At 38.1% G+C, this 23,449-nt stretch overlaps 3 protein-coding genes across 3 annotated transcripts; 1 reads left to right on the forward strand and 2 right to left on the reverse strand.

The window, feature by feature from the left end:
• Positions 1 to 5,154: 5,154 nt before the first annotated feature.
• Positions 5,155 to 7,499, forward strand: LOC101302319 (probable indole-3-acetic acid-amido synthetase GH3.6-like). Its single transcript, XM_004290648.1, has 4 exons — positions 5,155 to 5,441; positions 5,533 to 5,640; positions 5,738 to 7,081; positions 7,325 to 7,499. Exons 1-3 carry the CDS (start codon positions 5,155 to 5,157, stop codon positions 7,056 to 7,058), a joined length of 1,716 nt encoding a protein of 571 aa, XP_004290696.1. The 3' UTR covers positions 7,059 to 7,081; positions 7,325 to 7,499.
• A 6,594-nt stretch (positions 7,500 to 14,093) lies between these two features.
• LOC101294824 (sugar transporter ERD6-like 7-like) lies at positions 14,094 to 17,910 on the reverse strand. Its single transcript, XM_004292560.1, has 18 exons — positions 17,761 to 17,910; positions 17,576 to 17,638; positions 17,072 to 17,161; positions 16,906 to 16,965; positions 16,734 to 16,799; positions 16,562 to 16,627; positions 16,325 to 16,400; positions 16,171 to 16,235; positions 15,994 to 16,086; positions 15,811 to 15,891; positions 15,628 to 15,712; positions 15,397 to 15,440; positions 15,251 to 15,313; positions 15,110 to 15,169; positions 14,944 to 14,997; positions 14,772 to 14,831; positions 14,562 to 14,676; positions 14,094 to 14,303 (listed from the first exon to the last, which is right to left on the reverse strand). Exons 1-18 carry the CDS (start codon positions 17,908 to 17,910, stop codon positions 14,188 to 14,190), a joined length of 1,407 nt encoding a protein of 468 aa, XP_004292608.1. The 3' UTR covers positions 14,094 to 14,187.
• A 1,131-nt stretch (positions 17,911 to 19,041) lies between these two features.
• LOC101295105 (F-box protein DOR-like) lies at positions 19,042 to 20,307 on the reverse strand. The gene has a single exon (XM_004292561.1). It carries the CDS (start codon positions 20,305 to 20,307, stop codon positions 19,042 to 19,044), a length of 1,266 nt encoding a protein of 421 aa, XP_004292609.1.
• Positions 20,308 to 23,449: the final 3,142 nt, after the last annotated feature.

Here is a 23,449-nt window from a genome sequence, read left to right on the forward strand (position 1 = left end):
CTCTCCCTCGCCGAGCTCTCTTGATGTCTGTCTCTGTAAAATTTAGGAAAATGGGGATGCAACCCAAGTGAGGAGCTGCGAGTGATTTTATAGACGTTTTTTTCAATAGGGGTTCGAGAAGCCAATCAGAGCAATAGCTTGAGCAAGAAGCCCCTCATGACGAAGCATTTATCCCCACGTGTCCAGTCAAAGTAACAAGGTGGGAACGTACCCTAGCTAAACCCTAACCCAGGTTGATGGTGTCGTCGATTCATGGAGCTGGCATGGGTTAGAAATGAAGGTTTACAAAAGTTGAAGCTAGCTTTATCTTTTCTGTTGGGTTAATAATTCTGCTTTGTTTGACCGAACCAAGAACTCTCCGGTTGGTTAAGAAGTCCATTAATTTTCATATATATATTCTCTCTGAGGGGTTCGTTGCCTGTGAGACCTGCTAATTAAGCGATTACCATGCACAGGCTTAATTTGGTGCTAAATGAGCTTCTACTTCTATCATTTTACTTGACTCAAATCTAGCTAACATGAGAGTAGAAATGAAATACAAATTAAGTAGAATGCATGTTTGACTGGTTGGCTTAAAGCTAGGGAAGCTTCGTGGATGTTTCTAATGTTGCAATTGGTAACTATTACATATTTGAATACCAAGTTTGACTGGTGGTGGGTGACCGAAAACCCTACAGCTATATTTTAGAGGAACAGAAAACATTTTTGGATCGATTTGCACAATAGATGGATCGATGGAGAACTAGCTAATTGTTGAGATCATATAAATCCTTTCTGAAAAAATTGAGGATTTTATGATTTTTATCTATGTACGTTGTTATATATGATTTTATCTATTTTCAATTAGTTTGCAGCTGGTTGTGAAACACAAAATACAGATTATAAATATATGTGTCATATAATCATCGATTGATTTGAGGTTCCAGAAGAAGGTGGGACGGTATTCAGAAGAAGAGAGGAAAGAAAGGATTGAGAGGTATTTGAAGAAAAGAAACCAAAGGAACTTCAACAAAACCATTAAGGTACACATCCCAGCTTATATATAAAGGAAATATTGTTTTACCATATAATTTATTTTTTATTAGAAAATATTCATTAATAGTGGTTATATCTATTATGTTACAGTATGCTAGCTGAATTGTCGCAAAACCCTGGCTGATAAAAGAGTCCGAGTTCGTGGGAGATTTGCAAGGAACAGTAATGAACAGCTAACTAATGAAGATTCAACTCATCAAGAAATGGCACCAAAAAAGATTGACATGACAGATCTGAACTCATGTATTGTAGCGGCGGTGCTGTCCAGGTATTTACTAATTTTTTTGCCTTACTGTGTTTCTTTTTCATTATGATTTTACCTGAACCTGCGCGCCTATCATAATTCTGACCTCTCTCTTCATTGTCCATTCTTCCTGGCTAGCTAGTAGCTAGAGAAACTGAGTTTTACCTGATATAGGAAACAATCTTGCATATATATAGGATCCCGACTTATTTTACTGGTTACTTAAGTTTCCAAAAACTTAATATGATAATTATGTTATGATGTTAAGTACTGATCATGTACTAACTGATCCTAAATTTACAGATCAAATATGACGAGGAGGACTGGCTGCAAGAAGCTATGGCAAGTCTGCTGTACTTACCTTATGTCACTGCTGGCTGAGATTTGATACACATGTATAGTGCAGCGCTATAATATTAACCATGTCTATCTGATTGAGTAAACGAGGAGACTGATGTTTGAAGAGGGCATCGTCCTTGTAGAAGTTTCTATCTAGTTAACAAGATAGTTACGTAGTGTTTGTATTTGAAATATGAATTAATTCGTCCATCGAGTGGTTTCAACTAGTTTAGCATTTCTTATTATGAAGGTTATTTGATTCATCTGTTCTACCAATGAATCAAAATTCTATACACGCATATATTTACACAAAAATAATCTCAACATTAGTTCAGTGCATGCTTGTAAAGAAGCATATGTAGTGGAATTAATATAAATGTCGGAACGTACCCAAATAGTGGTGTTTCTATAGAGGTATGATTTGATTGATTTGATTGATTTGATGATTAAGGTTTCTATTCCACCTTGACTGCGGGCGTCTTTATTAGAGGGTTATTTAAGGTTTTTTTTTTTTTTTTTGCTTGACTGGGATTTGATTAGAGGCATATGATGCATGGAAAATTGGTGGTTTTTCTCCACCCTCTTATCTAAAATGAACTACCATTTTGAGGCCAATCTTGCCTTAAGAAAGGAATCAAAATCACTTTTTGTAGCTATTCAGTGCCAAAATCACTGTTTGTAGCTATTCACTTTTTGCTTCTTTGCATTTTAATTCAAGTGGGTTTTAAGGGTCAGGCTTTGCCGGCTAGGGTTGATGGGATGGAATTTTACCAGGGGACCTGATACTATATGTACTACTACAGCCTACAAATCTTTCAGTTCTATCTTCTATTTTAACTTTATGTGGCAATTAGCTAGACAGAGATGAAACTTCGTGCATAAGGGTTCCCTAAAATGCTCCTCCTTCACTTAGCTTCATGATAGAACAGGTCCCCAACTTGTTCCAATTGGACTTCCACATATTTAAATTGATACTGGCAGTTGGTATGACAGGAAAGCCAGGAATCTTTCAAAGACAACAAAAGATTATGGAAAACCTCTTTAAGAGAAATCCTTTTGAACCAGATACCCCCCTCCCCCTTCAAATATTAGAACTCAGAAAAATATAGAAGCTAAAAAAAAGAAGTGAAAGCCAGCATTCCGAACTATTTCAAAGCCTATTCAATTGATGATGAAGAACAGGTCAAGGGAATTCATTCAGAAAAATTAAAAGAATCAATCCAAACGAAATCAACTTCAACATTTGCCGACTTAGAAGATGATTTAGTTTCCTAACTAAGAATTTAAACATAGCTTTGAACTCACCTCAACAAAAGATACCGCTATCTTATCATGATATCGTTAAGCCTACTCAACTTTGAAGAGCCGATTAATTAGCAGCAATTAAGTGATGATTAGTCTGGCAAAGCTGGGCATGCATACGTACATAGGTAACAATCAAGTCAAAACGAGATCGGAAAATTATGTAATTCAAACAAAGTGTAAGACAGTTTTATGCAGTATATATATCCTACATAAAATTATAATATCTATTAGCATGAATATGGTGTTGGTTTGGCTGAATTTATTATTTTCTCATAAAACCTTTAAACTAACAACCCTTAGCTTATATACTGTTACGCGGAAGAGGCCGACGGGTCCCACAGGTCTAATAATGTCGATACTCCCCTCACTTTAGCCACCCGGTGAAGACATGGGTATAGAGTTTTACACAAAAGATCTCGACATTAGTGTGTGTGGTACCATTCCTTATAACCTAAGGATGACTATTTTCACGTTTCCTATGTGAGATTCCAAATGGCTCATATCTAAGCCACATTTTTCCAATATATACTATCTATCAAATTCTCCAAGTATCTTTATATAGCACTTGATTCATACATATTCCTTCGAACAAACAAGCCACATTTTTCCAATATATACTATCTATCAAATTCTCCAAGTATCTTTATATAGCACTTGAAGATTGATACATATTCCTTCGAACAAACAACCTTGTCATACGATTGTTTCTCAAGCACACAGAAGCTAGCAATAAACTTTCCCATTTTACAGGTACAAGTTCTAATATCAAATCACATTTTAAGTATTCGCATGCAATGTTGAGAAACCATGTATAGTTGTTTACACAAAATAGGAAATTAAAAAACGATAGGAACCTTACCTATCTTCTCGATTTTCTCAAGTTTGGAGAATATTGAGTTTTTTTTAGATCCAACAGCTTCCCCATATCATTCCTTAAAGAGAAATTTTAAATACATACCTCTAATCTCTTAATACACACCCTTAAAACCATCAGATTTTATAGGTATGTTTAATTACAAAAACATCCATAAATTATTAGGGAAAAAAAAAGGAAAGAAAAAAAGAAACTTCTTCTTCCCGAAAACTTAACTCTTCTCCACTATTACTACGCATCAAAAGAAAAGAAATAAAAACCTCTTCTTCAAAATTCATCACTTAAATTTCGAATACTATCGTAATCACATGTACTATTTACCGATTCATTTGGTTTTTTTTATCAACTTTAGTTTTTATCTTGTAGACTAAAAACTAATTTTTATGCAATTGTACTTTTCCTAGTGTCTTAACTTTAAAAAAATTATGTACGTTCAATATTTTTTTCTTCAAATTCTAACCGATTGATGTCATATTAGTGATTTAGAGTTCGAATATAATATTACTCTTTTGATTATAAATTGAAAAATATCAAGAAAGAATTTCTAACCTGATCAAAAAAATCTAACAGAAAATAAAATAGAATACGTAAAGAGAGTTGTGAAATAGTAAATATATAATAATTATATTAAATGACATATTATTATTAGTTTTAAATATTGAGGGTATTTTAAGCAGTTTGGAATGTGTATTTAGTATAATATTGAAATGAAAAACTGATGGGTAGTGTATTAGTTAGGGGTGTGTATTAAGAGATTAAGGGTGTGTATTTAAAATTTCTCTTCCTTAAAATGGAGATGGAGAAGAAAAAGAATTATTTATTCCTCAAATTTGCAACAAAGTCTTTATTCACCAAAATTAAATTCTTTACGTGCTCCAACGAGAAATTTATTAAGTATTTTATTATTATAATAAAATATATGATTTTTTTTGTTATAATGAATAATAATGTTGTATATTTACTGTTGAAATTTCTAAAATAGAGAAACTGTTGGAGTTGGACCATAATATTTTTTTAGAGATTTTGACTTTTGCTTCTTATATATTTTAGATAAATTTTAAGAAAGCTGCTCTTACATCATAAATTCATTGTATTCGTTGCTCATAAATCATTGTATTCGTAGCTCATAGTTTACATATATTATAGAGTTAGCATAGTCGCTAACATTCATGGTATACCAACTTAAAAATGCATGTGTCATCCAAAAAAACTTAAAAATGCATGCGTCAACCATGTGTATGTTACCGCTGTTTTTTCGTTCTGAATAATTTGCATTGTTGGAGGGTAATTTGGTCCCGCCAAAATATTTACAAAACAAAACCTCCTCCTCTTCCGGCATTTCGGACAAAGCGCAAAAATGGCCGACGAAGAACTCCTGAAGAACGTCAACGACTCCACGATCAACGCCACGCGTCACCAGCACGACACTCTCAGCTCCATCCTCCACCAAAACGGCGCCGTCCGCTACCTCCACCCTCACCTCCCACTCCCCGATTCCCGGCTCGACGCCGCCGCCTTCCGCGGCGCCGTACCTCTATCAACCTACGACGACTACGCCGATTACATCACTCGAATGGCCGAGACCTCACTCGATCACCAACAGCCTCTCCTCTCCGTCGATCCCCTCCTCTGCTTCTTCTACAGGTTATTACTCAATTCATCTCCTTAATTTTCGTAATTTTCCGGATTAAAATAATAATCAAAGTTCGATTCTTTGATTTTGGGGTTGCTGAAGCTCCGGGACGAGCTCACCGAGACCGAAGCTGATTCCTTACTTCGATTCCAAGCTATCGAAAGCGGCTTCGTTAATAGCTCACCAAGGCAGTTATGCGATTCTCAGGAGGTAAATTTTTTTATTTTTTTATTATTTTTAATTTGCTTGATGCAGTAAAAAATTCAAGGTAATTTGGTTTGATCTAAGATGTTGAAGTTTGAATTAGGTTGTTTCCTCCAAGGGACTCAGTGAATAAGATGATGTGGTTTATATATGGTGATAATGTAACAACTACTAGAGGTGGTGTTAAGGTCATGGCTGCTTCTTCATACCCTTTGCAGAGTCGTGGTGCCAATTGGTCTCAGTTGAGATTTATAGTCAGTCCAAAGGAAGTCATTCTTGGGTCTAATGTTGAGCACCAAACGTATTGCCACCTGCTTTGTGGGCTTAGGAACCGTGATTTACTTGATGCGATTCGTGCCCCTTACGCTGTGGGATTGATCAGAGCGTTTAGGATTTTAGAGTCAAAGTGGGAGCAGCTGTGTCGTGATCTTGAAGAGGGGTTTCCGAGTTTGGAGATTTCTGATGGTGAGATGAGGAACTCTGTTGTTGAGGTTCTTGGGGGGCCTCAACCAGAATTGGCAGAGAGAGTTAGAGTTGTTTTTGAAGAACAGAATTGGGGTGGGATTGTGAGCAAGTTATGGCCAAATGTTCGGTATGTTAGGTGTGTCACGACTGGAAGTATGGAGCAGTATTATCCAAAACTTAAGTATTATGCTGGAGAGATACCTTTGTTGGGTGGGGACTACTTTGCTTCCGAATGCTGTGTGGGGATTAACTTGGATATCATGGAACCTCCCGATAAAACGCGATTCGTTTTGCTTCCAACTGCAGCCTATTTTGAGTTTCTTCCATTTGATATGAATGAGGCTGAGGTTTCTACAGGTAGAGAAACTGTTGATATTGCTGGTGTTGAAGTGGGGAAGATGTATGAAGTGGTTGTCACTACTTACAGAGGATTTTACAGATACCTTTTGGGTGATGTAGTGAGGGTTGTTGGTTTCTATAATTTATCTCCACTAGTGGAATTTGTAATGAGAGCACCGAAAGGTCCTGGTGAGATTATAACTGAGAGGGACTTGATGGCTGCAATGCGAAGTGTCCAGCTTGTGTTTGAAGATGTGATGGCAACACAGATTACAGAATTTGCGAGTTTCTTGGACATGGAGTTGACCCCTAAACAGTTGAAGGTGTTTATAGAAGCTAGAGAGGGAAGCAGGCTTATGCAGGAAGAGTCAGTTGTAGCTCTGAGGAGGTGTTGTTCCTCCCTTGAGGATGGTTTGGGAGGCATTTACAAGGTCCAGAGAGATAGAGGTGAAGCAGGTCCTATAATGTTATCTGTTGTAAAACCTGGTAGCTTTGATAGACTGTCACAAGTGGCCATTGCAAACGGAGCCTCTGCGAGTCAGTATAAGCCACCCAAGATCATAAGAAATCGTGAGATTGTTCATTTCCTTGAAGGATCTACTCTTGTAACCATATCTTGAAAGCTTTCGGCATGATGATACATGTATGATTTCTCATCTTGTACCCAAAATTTCCACACTTCTATAATTGTACGTAGTTTTAATTAAATAGTACATTCTTGAAAAAATAGCGAAATTCGAAGAGGGATTGTAATGTGTTTAAGAACTGGAGGGCTAAGCAAGGTAATAAATTAGCTTTTTCTATCGAAGTTAATTTAGTAGATGTTAGACCTAGTTCTTGGTGTATAGACACAGACTCACCTATACATGTTTGTAACTCTTTATAGGGGTTCCAAAGCAGCAGGGGCAGGGAGCCAAGAAGAAGTGAGCTTAAGATCCATGTGAGGAATGGCATGAGAGTGGCTGTCAAGGACATAGGGACAGTCAAGTTAGAAGTTAGGCCTGGTTTTTTTGTAGTCTTGAATAATGTTTATTATATTCCTTCGATGAGAAGGAATTTGGTTTCAATTAGTACTTTGGTTAAAGAACAATATTGTTTTTCAATTGATTCAGCTGGAATAAAAATCTCTCATGGTTCCCAGTATATTGGTTCTGCTAGTTTGAATGGTGATTATTGGTTATTGAAAGATATTTCTTCTGCTTCTTTTGATGTTTTGATGATTGAGAATGGTTTGAATGATGAGAATCAGAGTCATGTTTTGACTGGTTTGAAAAGAAAGTTTTCTGAAAATTCAGCTTATTTATGGCACAGGAGGTTAGGGCATGTGTCTAAGGATAGATTATAGCTACTGGTTAAACAGGGCATTTTACCAAAATTGGATTTCAATGATTTGCTACTGTGTTGAATGTGTGAAAGGGAAGTTTGCGCAAAAGAAAAAGAAAACTGCAGTAAGGAGTAGCAGTGTGTTGCAATTGATTCACACTGATATATATGGACCATTTGCAATACAAACCATTTGTGCCAATAGATATTTCATAACCTTTATTGATGACTTCACAAGGTTTTGTCATGTCTATTTAATTTCTGAAAAATCTTAAGACCTGGATAAGTTTAGAATTTATAAAGCTGAAGTTGAGAAAAAATTGAATGCAGTGATTAAGGTTGTGAGATCAAATAGGGGAGGAGAATATTATGGTAGACACACTAAGAAGGGACAACACAGGGTCCATTTGCACTGTTTTTTCAAGAAAATGGGATTCAGGCTCAGTACACTGCACCAAGTACTCCTGAACAGAATGGGGTAGTTGAGAGGAGAAACATAACTTTTCTTAACATGGTGAGGTGCATGAAGTGCATGATGTGCACTTCAGGGCTTCCCAAATCTTTGTAGGGGGGGGGGGTGGAGAAGCATTGAAAACTGCCAATTACATCACTAATAGAACCCCAACCAAGGCAGTGACAAAGACACCATTTGAATTATGGAAGGGTAGAAAGCCTAGTCTGATGCATGCACATGTGTGGGGGTGTAGAGCAGAAGCCAGAGCCTACAATCCTAAAGAGTCCAATTTGGATTCGAAAACCATTTCAGCCTTTTTCATTGGTTACCCTGAGAATTCTAGAGGTTTTAAATTCTACTGCCCTTCTCATACCAGTAGAACAATTGAAACCAACAAAGCAGTGTTTTTGAATGAGATGGCTTTTATAGATAAGTTTGGTGATTTTGTACTTGAAGAATTGGCTGAGACTGATTTGTGTGATGTTGATATGCATATTGTGTCCGAGCCTACTGTAACCATATATTCATATACCTTCAACTGAGAATTATGCAGATGTCGTAGTGCCAAACCAAAATGAATTCCCAGTTGTGCAAAATGCAGTAGCTCAAGAAATGCCTAATCTAATAGTAGAGAATGCAGTTGAAAATGTTGTAGCACCACCAGAGCCTGTTTTGAGAAGATCTCAGAGAGAGAGAAAGTCAGCCTTAGCCAATCTAGCTGTAGACTACCAGATTTATTTGCAGGAAATAGAGTTTGATGTTGGTGAGTTGGATGATCCCACTACTTTTAAAGAAGCTATTGAAAGCTCAAATTCTCAAAAATGGGAGGAAGCAATGGTATCTGAATAATTAAAATCCATGGAAGCCAATGATGTTTAGAAACTAGTTCAGTTGCCTCAGAATGCAAAAACCATAAGATGTAAGTGGGTGTATAAGACCAAAACCAATGCCGATGGAAGTATAGAAAGATTTAAAGCTAGGTTGGTAGCTAAGGGGTTTACACAACAAGAATGGATAGATTATAATGAGACTTGTTCTCCTGTTTCTACAAAAGATGCTTTCACATTGATTATGGCTTTAGTAGCTCACTTTAATATGGAACTACACCAGATGGATGTTAGAACAGTTTTTTTTGAATGGTGAGCTACATGAGGAGATTTTCATGAAGCAACCTGAAGGGTTTATAGAACCTGGAATTGAGAAGTTAGTGTGTAAGTTGAATAGATCAATTTATGGTCTGAAGCAGGCATCTAGGCAATGGTATTTAAAATTTGATGCAGTTGTTGGAAGTTTTGGCTTTATCAGGTAGATGAGTGTGTGTACATGAAGACTGAGGGAAAAGATTTTATTTTTCTCATTCTTTATGTTGATGATATTCTACTTGCTACTACCAGCTTGACGTTACTGAAAAATACTAAAGATTTCTTGTTGAAGAATTTTGACATGAAAGATTTAGGTGAAGCTAGGTATGTGCTTGGTATTGAGATTAAGAGAAATAGAGCCAGCAGAGTTTTGGGATTGTCACAGGAGGGATATGTCAGGAAGGTTCTGAAAAGATTTGATATAGAGACTTGTTTAGCTAATGATGTTCCAATGACAAAAGGTGATAAGCTAAACAAGGATTAGTGTCCCAAGATTGATTTAGAAAAGAAGAACATGGAGGGTAAGCCTTATGCACAGCTGATTGGGAGTTTAATGTATGCACATACATGCACATACAAGGCCTGACTTGGCTTATGCAGTCAGAGTTTTAGCACTGTTTCAATCCAATCCTGGGCCTGAGCATTGGATTGGGGGGAAGAAGGTGCTAAGATATTTGCAGAAGACTAAGGCACATATGTTAGTTTACAGACAAGTGAAAAACTTAGAAATTACTGCATATTGTGACTCAGATTTTGCATCTAAATTTCCATCCTCCAATAAGTCCACCACCGGCTATGTTTTTATTTTAGCAGGAGAAGCAGTAGCTTGGAGAAGTGTAAAACAAGAACTGATTTCCACTTCTACTATGCAGACTGAATTCATTGCAATTTATGATTCGGTGTGTGAAGGTGTTTGGCTGAAAAATTTCCTGATTCAAACAAGACTTGTTGATAGCATTTTGTCTAGGCCAATGAAATATTTTTGTGATAATTAATTTTGTTGCTGTGTACTTCACTAAAAATAATAAGAGGTCCAATAATTTTAAGCATTTGGGACTTAGGTATTACAGTGTGAGGAAAAAGGTGAAACATGGTGAGATTGAAGTTCTGCAAATTGACACTTTATTTCAGCTTGTAGACCTTTTTACCAAAGCCTTGACAACAGTGAGTTTTGAAGAACATGCAAGGAGCATTGGTATTTTACCCGATTTAGATGCTTGAGGAAGTTAGAGAATAGTGAGAGCATGTTTTGTTTTATTCATTGTTCCTTGATAATTTTCTGTACTTATTTCTGCATATTGAAAGTTTGGTATTTTGCCACTTTCATTTGATTGCAATAAAATTTCAGTTCAGACTATATGATTGCAATGATATTTATTTGATTTCTGAAATTCATAATATGAATACAATGACATGTTTTGCTTGGATATTTTAAAGCAATTTTGCATATATATGAGATGCATATATGCTGCATCATTCTACAGGTTAAAGGAACACAGGAATATTTCTTTTGAAATTTTGTGTTGAGGTTCTTGCATACTGAACCAAGGATTGAACTGCTTTGCTTAAGTGTTTGATTATTTCCATTTTCATCAGGAAACACTTTTGCAATTCTATTATCTCTGATTGGTCATGTGTTATATTTAGAGTTGTGTTGGTGATTTTCAAGTCGTTGATGTGTTCAGTGAATGCAATATGCTGGAAATCCTGCATACCTCTTGTGTAATGACAGATCAATGGTATTTGTATTAACATGTGTATTGGTAATCTCAAGTGCACAAAGGAACAATGTTGTATATGATCTTATTATAGATTCTTGTTACAGATTTGTAATGCTAGTCCAAGTGGGACAATGTTAGAATGGACTTAGCATTATAAGTCCTAAGGTATTACAACTTCTATAGAATAACAGAATGAACATTGTGAGATTATTAATTGCATTATCATGATATGTTTATCTAAATGAAATAGTTAGATAAACAATGAAATACATTTGAATTATCTTGTATAATAAGATAATAGATCGAGATAGGCTAATATTGTGGTATTTGTGTGGAACTCAAACTCTTTGATGGTTAAGAGTTTGAGCTATCCAAAATGCAATATAAAAGGAGGTCCCTGTGCACACTCTAACATACGCCAAAAAAACTAGTCTCTCTCCATCAGAGCTTTGGTACTTGAGTGTTGCGCAGAAGATCTCTTTTGGAAGTTTTTCCCACCTCTCTTCATCTTGATGGCTGCCCTCAACATTGAGCAAGGTACTACTTCTGTTCCTTGAGTGTGTGTGTGTGTGTGTGTGTGTGTATATCAGTACATGTACATATATGTTGATGTATGTCTGATGCCATGATCTGTGATCTTGTTTATGATAAGTGTTTTGTCTTTGTGGTTTTAGTCTAAGAAAGAAGTCCATCTCCACCACATCAACGTCACTGACTCCATCACAATCTGCCAGAACCAACATCGAGTTATTGCGAACCAGTAGTCTCTCTTTCAGGTTTCATACGGTAGAGTGCGTTCCCGCGAACGACGGTAGTGCCACTTCTTTCTCAGACAACAGCCGACTAGCCAAGCAAAAGAAAGAGTCACCAATGGCGTCTTCTCCACCCGGAATACGCACAAAAAGCTTTATCAGATGGAGGAGCGAATACCGCCGCCTTTGTCATCTCGTCGGAAAGGCACGTATAGTTGGTCGGCTAGGGGAGGAAACCCTAGCAGAGCAAGAGACAAGTGTTTATCTTTAGTTCTTCGACACCGTGTCTAAATACAACCAGACCACGTGCAAAGTTAATCTACTTATGATAAAGATAAACATAGATATAATATTTAGACAAATAAGAATATCGAGCTTCATTATTTCCCTATGTCCTGTTAATCCTAGTGAAAATTCAATGTTTGCGGCCCAAACATTCAAACAACGAAATGAAACAAATTTGAAGATTACGAACTTCATTCTCAAAAAAACTTGAATTTCACATGAATTTGATTAAACATTGAAGCTCATTTATTTGTTTATTTTTCTTTAAGAGAGAAGAAATTGCATATGAACCCTATATTACATAACTACATAATTCGACATTATCGAAAAAAATATTACTACATAATTCGATCATGAACTCATGATCATGCACGATCTGCTTCGTCCTCTTCTTCTTCATCAACCTCGGTGATGGGTTCTAATTGGCTACTCCCGGCAACACTTATCAGCCCTAGATCTGATGTCCCCACTTTCCTCAAACTAAATATAGGCCACTCGTCTCTGTCCATCGTGGACATTATTCGCGGGAAATTTCTAAACCTCTCTGTCCTTAACGACGTCGTTTCCGTCGAACCGCAGGAAACTCCATTGCCGCAGAAACTCCGTCGCCGCAGAAACTCCATCGCCGCCGTAAAATAACCGCCGCCGCTCTCCGATCCTACAGACTCGGAATCGAAATTACTACTCGAACCCATGGCTTTACTACACAAAGAGTATTCTCTCGATTTCTGGAATCGTTCTGTGAATTTATACTAGTCGATCGCGTCGGTCCTTTTCTCACCGGAACTTGGAATCACAAGCCTTTTCATACACAACTAATTAAACCAAACCGAAAGCGAATTACACGGAGATTAACAATTCTATTAAGATTGAAAACCGAATTTAAGTACAATTAAGCGACTCTATCTTCTTCTTCTTCGTCTTCTTGATCATGGTGACGTCACTGCTGCAGAAGAAGCGTTGGTCCCTCTCCTCCATGGTAATCAGCAGCCGGAAGCTCTCGCCGGTTGAGATCCTCAGTTTCTTGAGCACGAACCTCGGCCGGCCGTCGCGGTTCAGCGTGGACATGTACACCGGCGGGAATTCTCGGCCGTCGGAAATGACTACCTTTCTGGTGGTGGAAGCGGAGTACGACGATCTTGATTTTCCGGCGGCATTGGAGTAGTGAAGTGGTGCTAGTGAGCCTGGCTCCTCCGCCGTGAAATGATCGCCGCTCTCTGAGCCTATGATCTCCGTGATGTCGTTGCGCCATGCGACGTCGTTTCGACGGGGTTTGAATTTGATGTGATCGGAAAGATCAAGATCGAGGGTTGGAAAGAATTTGAATTGGGTTTGGGTAGAACCGAGAAGATCGTCAAAGACTGAGTTGGAGGTCATGGTCAAAATCTCAAGCGGCTCCTGATGGATTTGGTATTTATAGCTTTTGCTTCACAATGCAATTCAAATTCTTTTGTGACGGCCCAACTCTCTTGAGATCATTACTGAGAGGGATTTTGTGTCTGCAATGAAAAAATTTCAGCTTCTTCTCGGAGATGCGAAGGCAAATGTGCCCTTGGCCTAATGGATTCGGGCGCAACTTGCGTTCATGACTCGATGGTTCACGGGATTCTACAATTCACACCAAGTATTGTATTTCACTACTTTCTTCATCGATGCGAGAGCCGAGATATCCGTTACGAGAGTCGTATAGACATATTGAAGAGGGAAGCATATGCTTCTGCAGGAAGAGGTCTGAGGAGGTGTTGTTCCTCTCTTTAGGATGGTTTGGGAATTGGGAGGCATATACAAGGTGCATGATAGTAATCTCCTAATACACTATTGTGAGCATGATTCTTGTATCATTTTCTAGAATTCTGCAACCTTAATTCTGTACTAGCTGTGGTTTATGACTTTATGTATAGGTTGGCTTTTGATTCTTTGTTTTGGTAAGAGGCATTGTTAATCTACATTTGGAATAGTATCAGCTATCCGGGTAAAAGAAAGCGAAAGATAACGTCTAACATTTCTTGTAACAATTGAAATACTAGTACTGTGACAAATAGATTCAGTTCATTGTTGTAGAAAGGCAGTCTTTACTTGTTAATGGATGCTTGGATTTGTTCCAGGGTTCTACCCTTTGTCTCAGGTACCATCACAACTATGAATATTATGGCCAGAACATTGATCACTGCGTACAGAATAAAGGTACCTGAAAATCACACACTAGTTAATCAACAGCTCCTATAAACTTATAATGACACACTTCAGAATCTGCAAAAACTCTATTCCCATGTCTTTTGTGCTTTAGGTCAACACTATTTTCTATTCCGGAAATTCTGTGCTTCTAATAGTGCAGTAAGCCAGTGATTTCTGTTATAGTGCAGATTTTCATTTCAAATCCATTACTTTCATAAAAGAAGAATTTTCATGAATAGAAGTAAGAAAGGAAAATCTTAATTCCATTTACCGTAGGAGCTCCAAGTCATAAGAAAGTTGAAAGTATAGGAGCACAACCATGCACCAAACCAGTTCACTAGAGTTGCAAAGCTTCCTGCCTGTCCTTTAATATTTATAGGGAAAATCTGCAGTAGATATAGCAGTTTCTTTAGATTACTGTCATGATTAATCATGCACAGATTAGTGAGTAAACTTTTCTACTGGCCTAAAACTCATATACCTCTGACATTATAACCCATGGAACTGCTCCCATTCCTATCGAAAAGGAACCTATGAATACCTGAGACCAGAAACTAACTGTTAAAGAAAGCAAGGAGAAACATAGAAAACTCAATCTTAAAAAAGACCAATCTACTTGGATAAGACGCTTTTGACAAAGGCAAGTAAAATACCAGTATGCCGGTTACAGCAAGTATGGGAACTGCCTTGGGTGACAGTTGATGAACCTGGTTAACAAACGGCTTTCTTGTCAGTTTATCGATGGATAGACTATACAGAAGTCTAGACTGTACAGAAGTTTATCCACGGCTTGTAGTTAGGGACATATTTTAGGATTACCTTTATAAAGAATGATATGGCAGTCAGGCTGCAGCCAAGTAACAGACCTGTTGCAGAAATCTAGAACAAAGTTGGAAAAATGTTAAACCTTCGAAATATGAGGAGCTTGCCTCAAACTGAAACTGTTGCGCAATAATTTACCAAAATAAGAGGCTTTCTTCCTGCTTTATCCATTATGGCTGCACCTATGGCAGTAACCACAACCTGTAATACAGAACCACATCAAGATGCTTCTAATGGAGAGAAATTAGCAATTCCAAGATCTGTCACTTGAGGAATTTAAGAACCTGAAGAACAGCGTAGATTATAGTTCCCATGCTGGGAGAAAACCCTGAGATAGTGCAAACAGATTATGCAAATATCAACTGTAGAACAAGATTATTTGATTCAAGTGAACGTATCAATTTGCATTCAGAAAGATGAAAGATAAAAGGATGATGTTGTCATTACTAAGACTGTAGATTTACATAGCTAGTTTCAAGACGTACGCAAGCTATCTCTTACAATAGTGTTTGTACCTGCTTGCTCAAGAATATTGCTGACATAGAAACAGACCCCATTGATTCCTCCCAATTGTTGACAGATCATTAAGCCAACTGATATCTGATAAATAGTAATCATAGTAATAGCAAACAGAAGTTAACTCAAACACAAAGAAAACTAAAGGGAGGGTACAAAATGATATTGGGAGAAATTATTACAATGAGAGAGCGTGAGTATCTCCTCTCGAATAGGTCCAGCAATTTGGCTTTAGGAAGCCGGTCAAGAGTTGCTATATAATCCTGCCATGGCATTAGTGGTGCTAATTTACATTCATGATCTTTCCAATTGGCTAACATATATTGTCATTTATATGAGATGCAGCTATAGTAGGAGATAAGAACCTGGATTTCTTCTGCTTCTTTAGATATGTCAGCATCTCTGCCGCGAAGTTTCTGCAGTGCATCTTCAAAATCTTTTTGGTTTCCTGTCTTTGCCTGTACTCACAATGAGGTAAGTCTTCATGTTTACAAAGTTACAATTAGATACGTAGAAACAGAAAAACAAAAGTTGCTTCTTACCAACCATCTTGGAGACTCCGGAATGAAAAATAGACCGAAAATGGTCACAGCGCAGGGAACGAGTCCTGTAATCACCACATAAATGAGTCATTTTCCACTATATTAGAAAGTTTATGTGATTAAACTACAAGCACCAATTGTGTAAGAAACACACCAATTAATGCTAAAGTCCTCCAGCTTACTACTACCCCAATTATGAAGGACACTGACACTCCAGCAACAATCATTAACTGTAAAACGAAAAATAAAGGGAAAAGATCAGTTGATTGTAGAAACAATTGAAGCCCATATATTTTGTTGTTGAAATAATTGGTATCATTTGTTTTCTCTTGCTTGCTTAGAAGAACAAAGCTAACTAACAAATATTGTTACTTTTCTTGCTTCAAGGTACCTGATTCAAAGCCGTTAGAGTTCCTCGAAGATGTTTGGGTGCAATTTCAGCAACAAAAACAGGTACCTTTTCATGCAATCAATAATATTGCATCAAACTTTGTTAGTATCATGCGTTGAAACAGCAATAAGTCTAGGGAATAAAATGTAAACTACTTGTATAGTATTCTCACCACGTATGAAAAGGCTCCCATTCCATATCCTTTTGCCATTCTCCCGATGTCCAAAACCACAGCTCCCTTTGATCAAAATAAGATATAGGACAAGAAGCTCAAAATTCTGAGGAGACTGTATTTCTTGGTAGGTAATATTATAGAAATATTTCAAGATTAACATCATACCAACCTCGGAAAAGTAGATGGCAAGCCATCCTGCAAGACAAACAATACTGGAAAATCTCAACGCCTGCATACAATTTCATAGTTTAGATGTTAGATAGCGAAGAACAATGGAAATAGGTTACTGAATAAGTGGTGTTTCCTATATGCATAGCACAGATTCCAACACGTACCCCTTTTCGACCAATAAAATCAGTGATCGGCCCAATTGTGATAGCACCTATCATTGCACCAAATGTCAAGATGGAACCGAACATTGCAAACTGCATACGGATTCACAGAATGACGTCAGTATGGAGGTCGTCAATACTGTAAATTCCATTTTACTCTCAATTTATCTATTCCATTTCAGGAGTAATTTTCTACATTTTGTTTATAGGATCCGAACTTTGCATCCTTATGTGTGAAGATTTCTTACTGTCCTGTAATTGGGGACTGTATTTCTCTTCCTTGTGAGAAGCATATGTCAGGGCTGTGTAGTTTTAGCTGTATTATTGGTACCTTGGCTAGAAAGGAGGAAGAATTCTTCAATTCTTGTATGGCAAATTCGTAGTGTTAGACTACCTATGCATATATAGATTCCTAGTTCACTCATGAACTGTAATTCTTAAATAAACTGCTCCAATACAAACCATAAACAGAACAGTTAAATGTGTACTAGTTTATCAGTTCCATACCTGTGCTAATGTTAAATTGAGATCTTCCCTAATGGCTGATTGCGTAGGCGATGAATAACCCACCTGGAATATTCCACACAAGGTGTCAGAATCAAAACAAAACCGGAACACTTTCCCAGTGCAAACATCACAAGTTTCTGCTGCATCAATGACAAAGCTATATAAAAACACATCCAAGAACTTACACAGCATCCAAATTCATAAGAACCGCAAACTGCAACAAATGTGCTAAGGTAAACCATCCATTGATCCCCTTTGCTTCCATGATCCAATCCACCATCTACGAGTGGCCTTTTTACCTCATGATGTGCAGAATTCTCTTCACGACTGGCCATGTTTGCCTTGCTATGCTACATACACAACTCACCCCCAGTATGTCTATGAGATATGGGTAACGTAGGAAATCTCTGATCCTAGTTACATAACCATGGAGATACGTCAATACTTCCGTCTGGAAGTTTAAAGTTTGAATCTTACATTGGACATGAGCTTTGTAGATGTATATAGAAGAGCTAAAGAGTAGGCAATTCTTGTGCTAATCTGTTAAAACTTGACTTTGGGCACGTTTGCGACTAAACTGGATAATGACTGACGAGGCAGAGGGCAGAAGAGGAGGCATTATAAATTAAGGAAACGGACGCTGAAACGAGATAGGGCACAGCCTTGCTATTTTTGGCAAATACAATTGTGATTCTGGTTGGTTTGGATGAAAGTGACTTTTGGATTTTGATCTTTCATAGTTTTTTTTGGATTGAATGATTAGCTTACACATTGGGATATTGCTGTGGAATTTTGGATCCTTGCTGTCTACCCCAATAATACCACAAGCAAACAAGTTTGTCCAACTTTGTGGTGATATGCCAGGCTATATTAAAGGTGGTCATTTGGATTGAATATATGACACTTGTATTCTGTTCTGGTATAAAGACCCTAGCCTCTTTCATGTAAGAATAATTTCTTCATTGACATGGTCGCAGAATTGGTAGGTTTACAGATGTCTCTTAGTCGCAGAATTGGTAGTTTCCATCATATATAATCCTGTGGAATAGGAGCACAAACTGAAAGGCGAGTCCGGGGTTTCTTCCATCTCGATCACCTAGTTACACTGTTACAGCACCTTTACACCTAGCTTCTTTGGTCTACGTACGTGACCAAAACTAACTTTACTGCATTCACTATTCCTTCTACCTAGGTAATGTTTAATTTACAGTTATATAAAAGATGTGATCATCAATAAAAATAGACAGTAGCATGACCACGTACTTCTAAAAACCAATATTGTTCAGATATAATTTTTGGTTAAAAGAAGGAGAAACCGAGTACAATTCCTTTGTTCCAATGAGAAAGTAAACAAGAAAAGAAAACCAAACATACTCGAGCTAAACAGGTACATTGATAATTGATTGTTGTAGAAGTCATATGATATATGGGAGGCTGGCATGTGGATGATTACTGTGTTGTGGTAGCTAGTTTAGTCGAGGAACTGGTGTTGGCCACCGCCCCCATGGGAGCACAAACGGAAAGCTGTTTAAGCTTACACAAGCTTTAAACTGAAAGATTTCAGTTACCGTCAATTTACGAATATTGCACATGAGGATGTCCGAAGCGTTAGATGTATATTCCTTACGCCAAATATACAATATATCTTGATCATTTGGGTCGAAAGCCAGAAGTCGACTTCCCACCGGGAAACTCGACATTAATGGGTGCAGGTCAACCAACTCTTTGAAACACCATTCCTCATCTTCTTTCAAGTCCCAAACAGAGAGACTATATCTTTCACGTCCATAATCGAAATGGCATAGCCTCACAGACCCCTGGCAAACACAAGTACTCGAGTGACCGTGATGTACAGGACGAGGGCTGGAAATAAAACGACCGTGACATTTTGTGCTATTAATGTTGAACTTACTGAAAAGCTCCAACCCAATAAGATCGCCACGGTGAGTAATCCAGTACAATGTTCCATCGTGAGCAACTGGTGCAGTTTGATTCTTGATACGGTCATCCGTATTACAGCTGCCTTGTAATACAAGGTCTGAATCTATCCATTTACCAGTCTCAGAAGAGAAGATCTGCACCCCCAATTTATCAGTCCCGAAATTCAGCCCTAGTGCAAGAATTCTCACAACCTTGCAGCACCTGTTGTCGGAATCACAGGCAAATCCCACATTGGCCACATGCACTTCTTCTTCGCATGGAGGAGCCGAAGGAAGAGCCACCCATTGCTTGGTGGTGGGATTACAAATGTAGTAAATATGCTGCTCTTGATCAAATGTATGGTAATAACACAACAAAATCAAGTCATTGTATGCGGCCACCACTCTATGGAAACGGAAGTGACTTCTTGGATCCAAATCGAGTGGTTTTACATTTAACCCCTGATGAGACTGCTTGGAAATCGTAAATAATTCGGTCTTAAAATATCCAGATGTGAAGGAACGGCTGACAAACATGAGAACTTGGTCATTGTCACAGTTGTTCCGGAGATAAAGAGCACGGCGGCTATCAAAATAAGGATCGGAGACGAGGGTCGACCATGATTTGCAGACACACTTGCATCGTAAAGCAAACTTGCATGGAAGTCGACAAAAGATTTCAACCAACAAAATCTCTGGGAGATCATTAATATTCTTCAACCATTTTGGGTTTGAGAGAGACTGATGAGTGGGTGCTCCTAGCGATTGGGATCCAAGAGTAGTGCTTCCTGTGCAACTAGTATCACTTCTCATGGCGGAAAAAACTTGGGGGTTTGATACAGCAGGTTTCTTGTATTTATAGCCCTAGTTTTTGATACTTGAATGAGAGCAGGCTTGATTAACCTAGACCGGCTAGACGAAGAGTACTTCTTATAAAAGAAGTCTTGAACAAGAACAAGGATGATAAACAGTTTTCTGATCGAATTGTTATGTTTTTTGAAGTATAGTTTCTGTAATACATTAGTATTTTATTGGCCTGTATATTAGTAGCTAGTACGTATTATTTTGGCTTGTATATATTGGTGGTCAGTATTACTTTAGCTTGATATGGAGGCTAGATAAGAAACACGAGCAAAGACTAACCTAGAGGTTGTAGCCTGTCGGTAAACAAATTGCAATCCCAAACCTAAAGGGAACGTATAAATAAATAAAAAGGTACAATAAAATAATAAACAGAAGCCAAAGTTGGGAATTGAAACTAACTAAACGGAAGAAAGAAAAAAAATGAGAACTTGGTGTTGTATTAAAAAGCAATTCAGCACAAACCCTACCAAGGCAATCAGGAATTTATGATCTGTCGCGGGGTGTATGTTTTATGTTCTATCATCATAGCATCAGAATTTCTTTCAGCCAGTATCAATATTCAGAGAGGCAGTGCCTTACTCTATGCATATTATCAAAGACAATGTAAGAGTAAATTACAATTGCGCCTAAACATCACTAGATTGCTACATGAGCCTGGGATGAGCCTCACGTCTTAACTCGATCCCAACCCCATTTATCAAAACAAAAACAGAAAAACATTGTGCAAACAAAAGGAATTTTTATGATATCGTACTTCTGTGTATATATTGATAAACGAGTATGGAAACAAGGAAACGAAGGAACGATTAATCTAGCCACCAAACAAAGCAGAAAGTAGAATTGTTTTGCTCCAATGCTCCAACTGGAAATAATAGAATGAGAGGCATATTAGTTGGTTTGGCTGTCTAGACTAGGAACTGGTGTCGGCCACTGCCAACATGGGGGCACAAATGGAAACGCTTCTATCAGAAAATCAGAACATGGAAGCTTCTGAGGCATATCAATCACCTTCCTTGTACGTATATTACACCTTACAATTTTTGCCGCCCCACCACCTGTCCAGGTATTACGTTTTAGGTAGATTATATCTCCATCATTTGGGTCTAAAGCCAGAAGCTGCCCTAAACTAGTTCCGTGCAGTTCGACCCTTTCTTTCAAATACCATTTCATCATCTTGCCTCCAACTCCATCCACCTCACTATCATCTTCTTCTTCTTCTTCTTCTTCTTCTTCTTCTTCTTTCAGCTCCCACACACAGAGATTCAACCGATAACATGTAGGACTATACGACCGGCACAGCCTCACAGTCCCCCGGCACACACCCAGGCACTCGCGATCGGTGCGAAATTCAGAAAAGTCTAGAAGAGGCTTGGAAATAAAACGACAATGATGGTTATTGTCTAGCTTGCTGAAAGGATCCAACCCAATAAGAAGGCCATCATTGCCTAACCAATACAACATTCCATCGTAAGCAAGGGCTGGTGTACTTCTCTTGAAACTATGAAGTCTAAACGTTTGCGGGAAATTGACAACTGATACTGTCCATTTACCAGTCTCGGAAGAGAAGACCTCCACCTTTAATCGGAAGGGAGGTTGTTCTGCTCTAATCCAATTAAGGAGTCGTACAATCCGGCACCTGTAGTCAGAATCACAGATGAATCCCACATCTGTTTTATATGAATCACAATTAGAAGGAGGAACAGCAAACCATTGGTTGGTGTACGGATTGCAGATGAAGTACTTCTTCGCGAAGCCCCGTTCTTCACAAAACAAAATCAAGTCATTGTACGTGGCTTCCACAATGGCGCTGCTGGGATAGATTTTGATTAATTTTAACACTGGACGATCTGTGTGCTTTGAAATAATAAAGAGTTCTCCTGCTTGACGTCCAAAGCGCGTAGTTTCGACGGACAAGAGAATTTGGTCGGTGTCGTCACAATTATTGTAATTGAGATATAGAGCACGACGGGTTTGGAAGTAAGGAAGGGAGATGAGAGTCGACCAAGATTTGCAGACACACTTGCATCGTGCAACAAACTTGCATGGAAGTCGACAAAGGATTTCAACCAATACATTCTCAGGGAGATCATCAATATTCTTCAAGCATATTGGGTTTAAGAGAGACGGATGAGAGGGCGCTCCTAGCGATTGGGTTCCAAGAGTGGTGCTTCCTCAGTAGTATCACCTTTCATGACGGAAACAAACTTGGGGGTCTGGCCGGTACAAGTTTCTTGTATTTAGCCGTAGGAGAATGAGAGAGGCTTAACCTAGACGAACACGACTTATAAAAGCAAAACGACTGACCTAACCTAGACCAATCCTTCATCGATAAGGTTAACTAGTGTTGAGAAGAGCTTTTAGTAAATCATGTCAGGCCCAAAAATATTGCAGTCCATGTAGGGCCAAGAAAATCCAAGATTTTAGACTGCTAGCTTAATTCGTTTCCAAGCTAGCTATCCCTTAGTAGAGTGGTGTTTACGTGGTCAGACATTGACTAAAAGATTCATGGTCAGTCACCATTAGATTTACATCGATTCAATGGTCGAAAACAAAACAACTCTACTTAAAAATAATTTTTCTCACCCTTAGATGTAAAAATCTAATGGTGACTGACCATGAATTTTTTAGTCAGTCACTGACTAAGAGATTCATGGTCACAATCCAAGTCTAGTATATATGTTTCACAATGGTGTTCACATGGTCACCTAGTGACCAAACAAATCATGGTCAATCACCGTTAGATATAAATCTAAAGGTGGAGGAAAAAAAAAACAACTTAACTTTAAAATAAGACTTCCTACCATCACTACTACAATTCCTATCAACAGCAACATACACTTAGTGTGGCAAAAATAGGCTGAGAGCCACACATTTTCGTGTCCAACCCTCCCTTGCCACATTACAACCACATTTTTTGGGCTTGTGGAGTGTAGGGCCGTAGCAATCAACAAAAAACCACATTTAAAAGAGAATGTGGAACTAAGTCAACAAGTCCATTGCTCCCACTTATGTGTGGGCCCAGACTGCTAACAATTTCAAAATAAATTATATTTTGTTTTTTTATTAACACCAATCAATATCAATTATGGGT

The sequence above is a fragment of the Fragaria vesca genome, linkage group LG2 (assembly GCF_000184155.1).
Source record: "Fragaria vesca subsp. vesca linkage group LG2, FraVesHawaii_1.0, whole genome shotgun sequence".
Taxonomy (NCBI): Eukaryota; Viridiplantae; Streptophyta; class Magnoliopsida; order Rosales; family Rosaceae; genus Fragaria; species Fragaria vesca.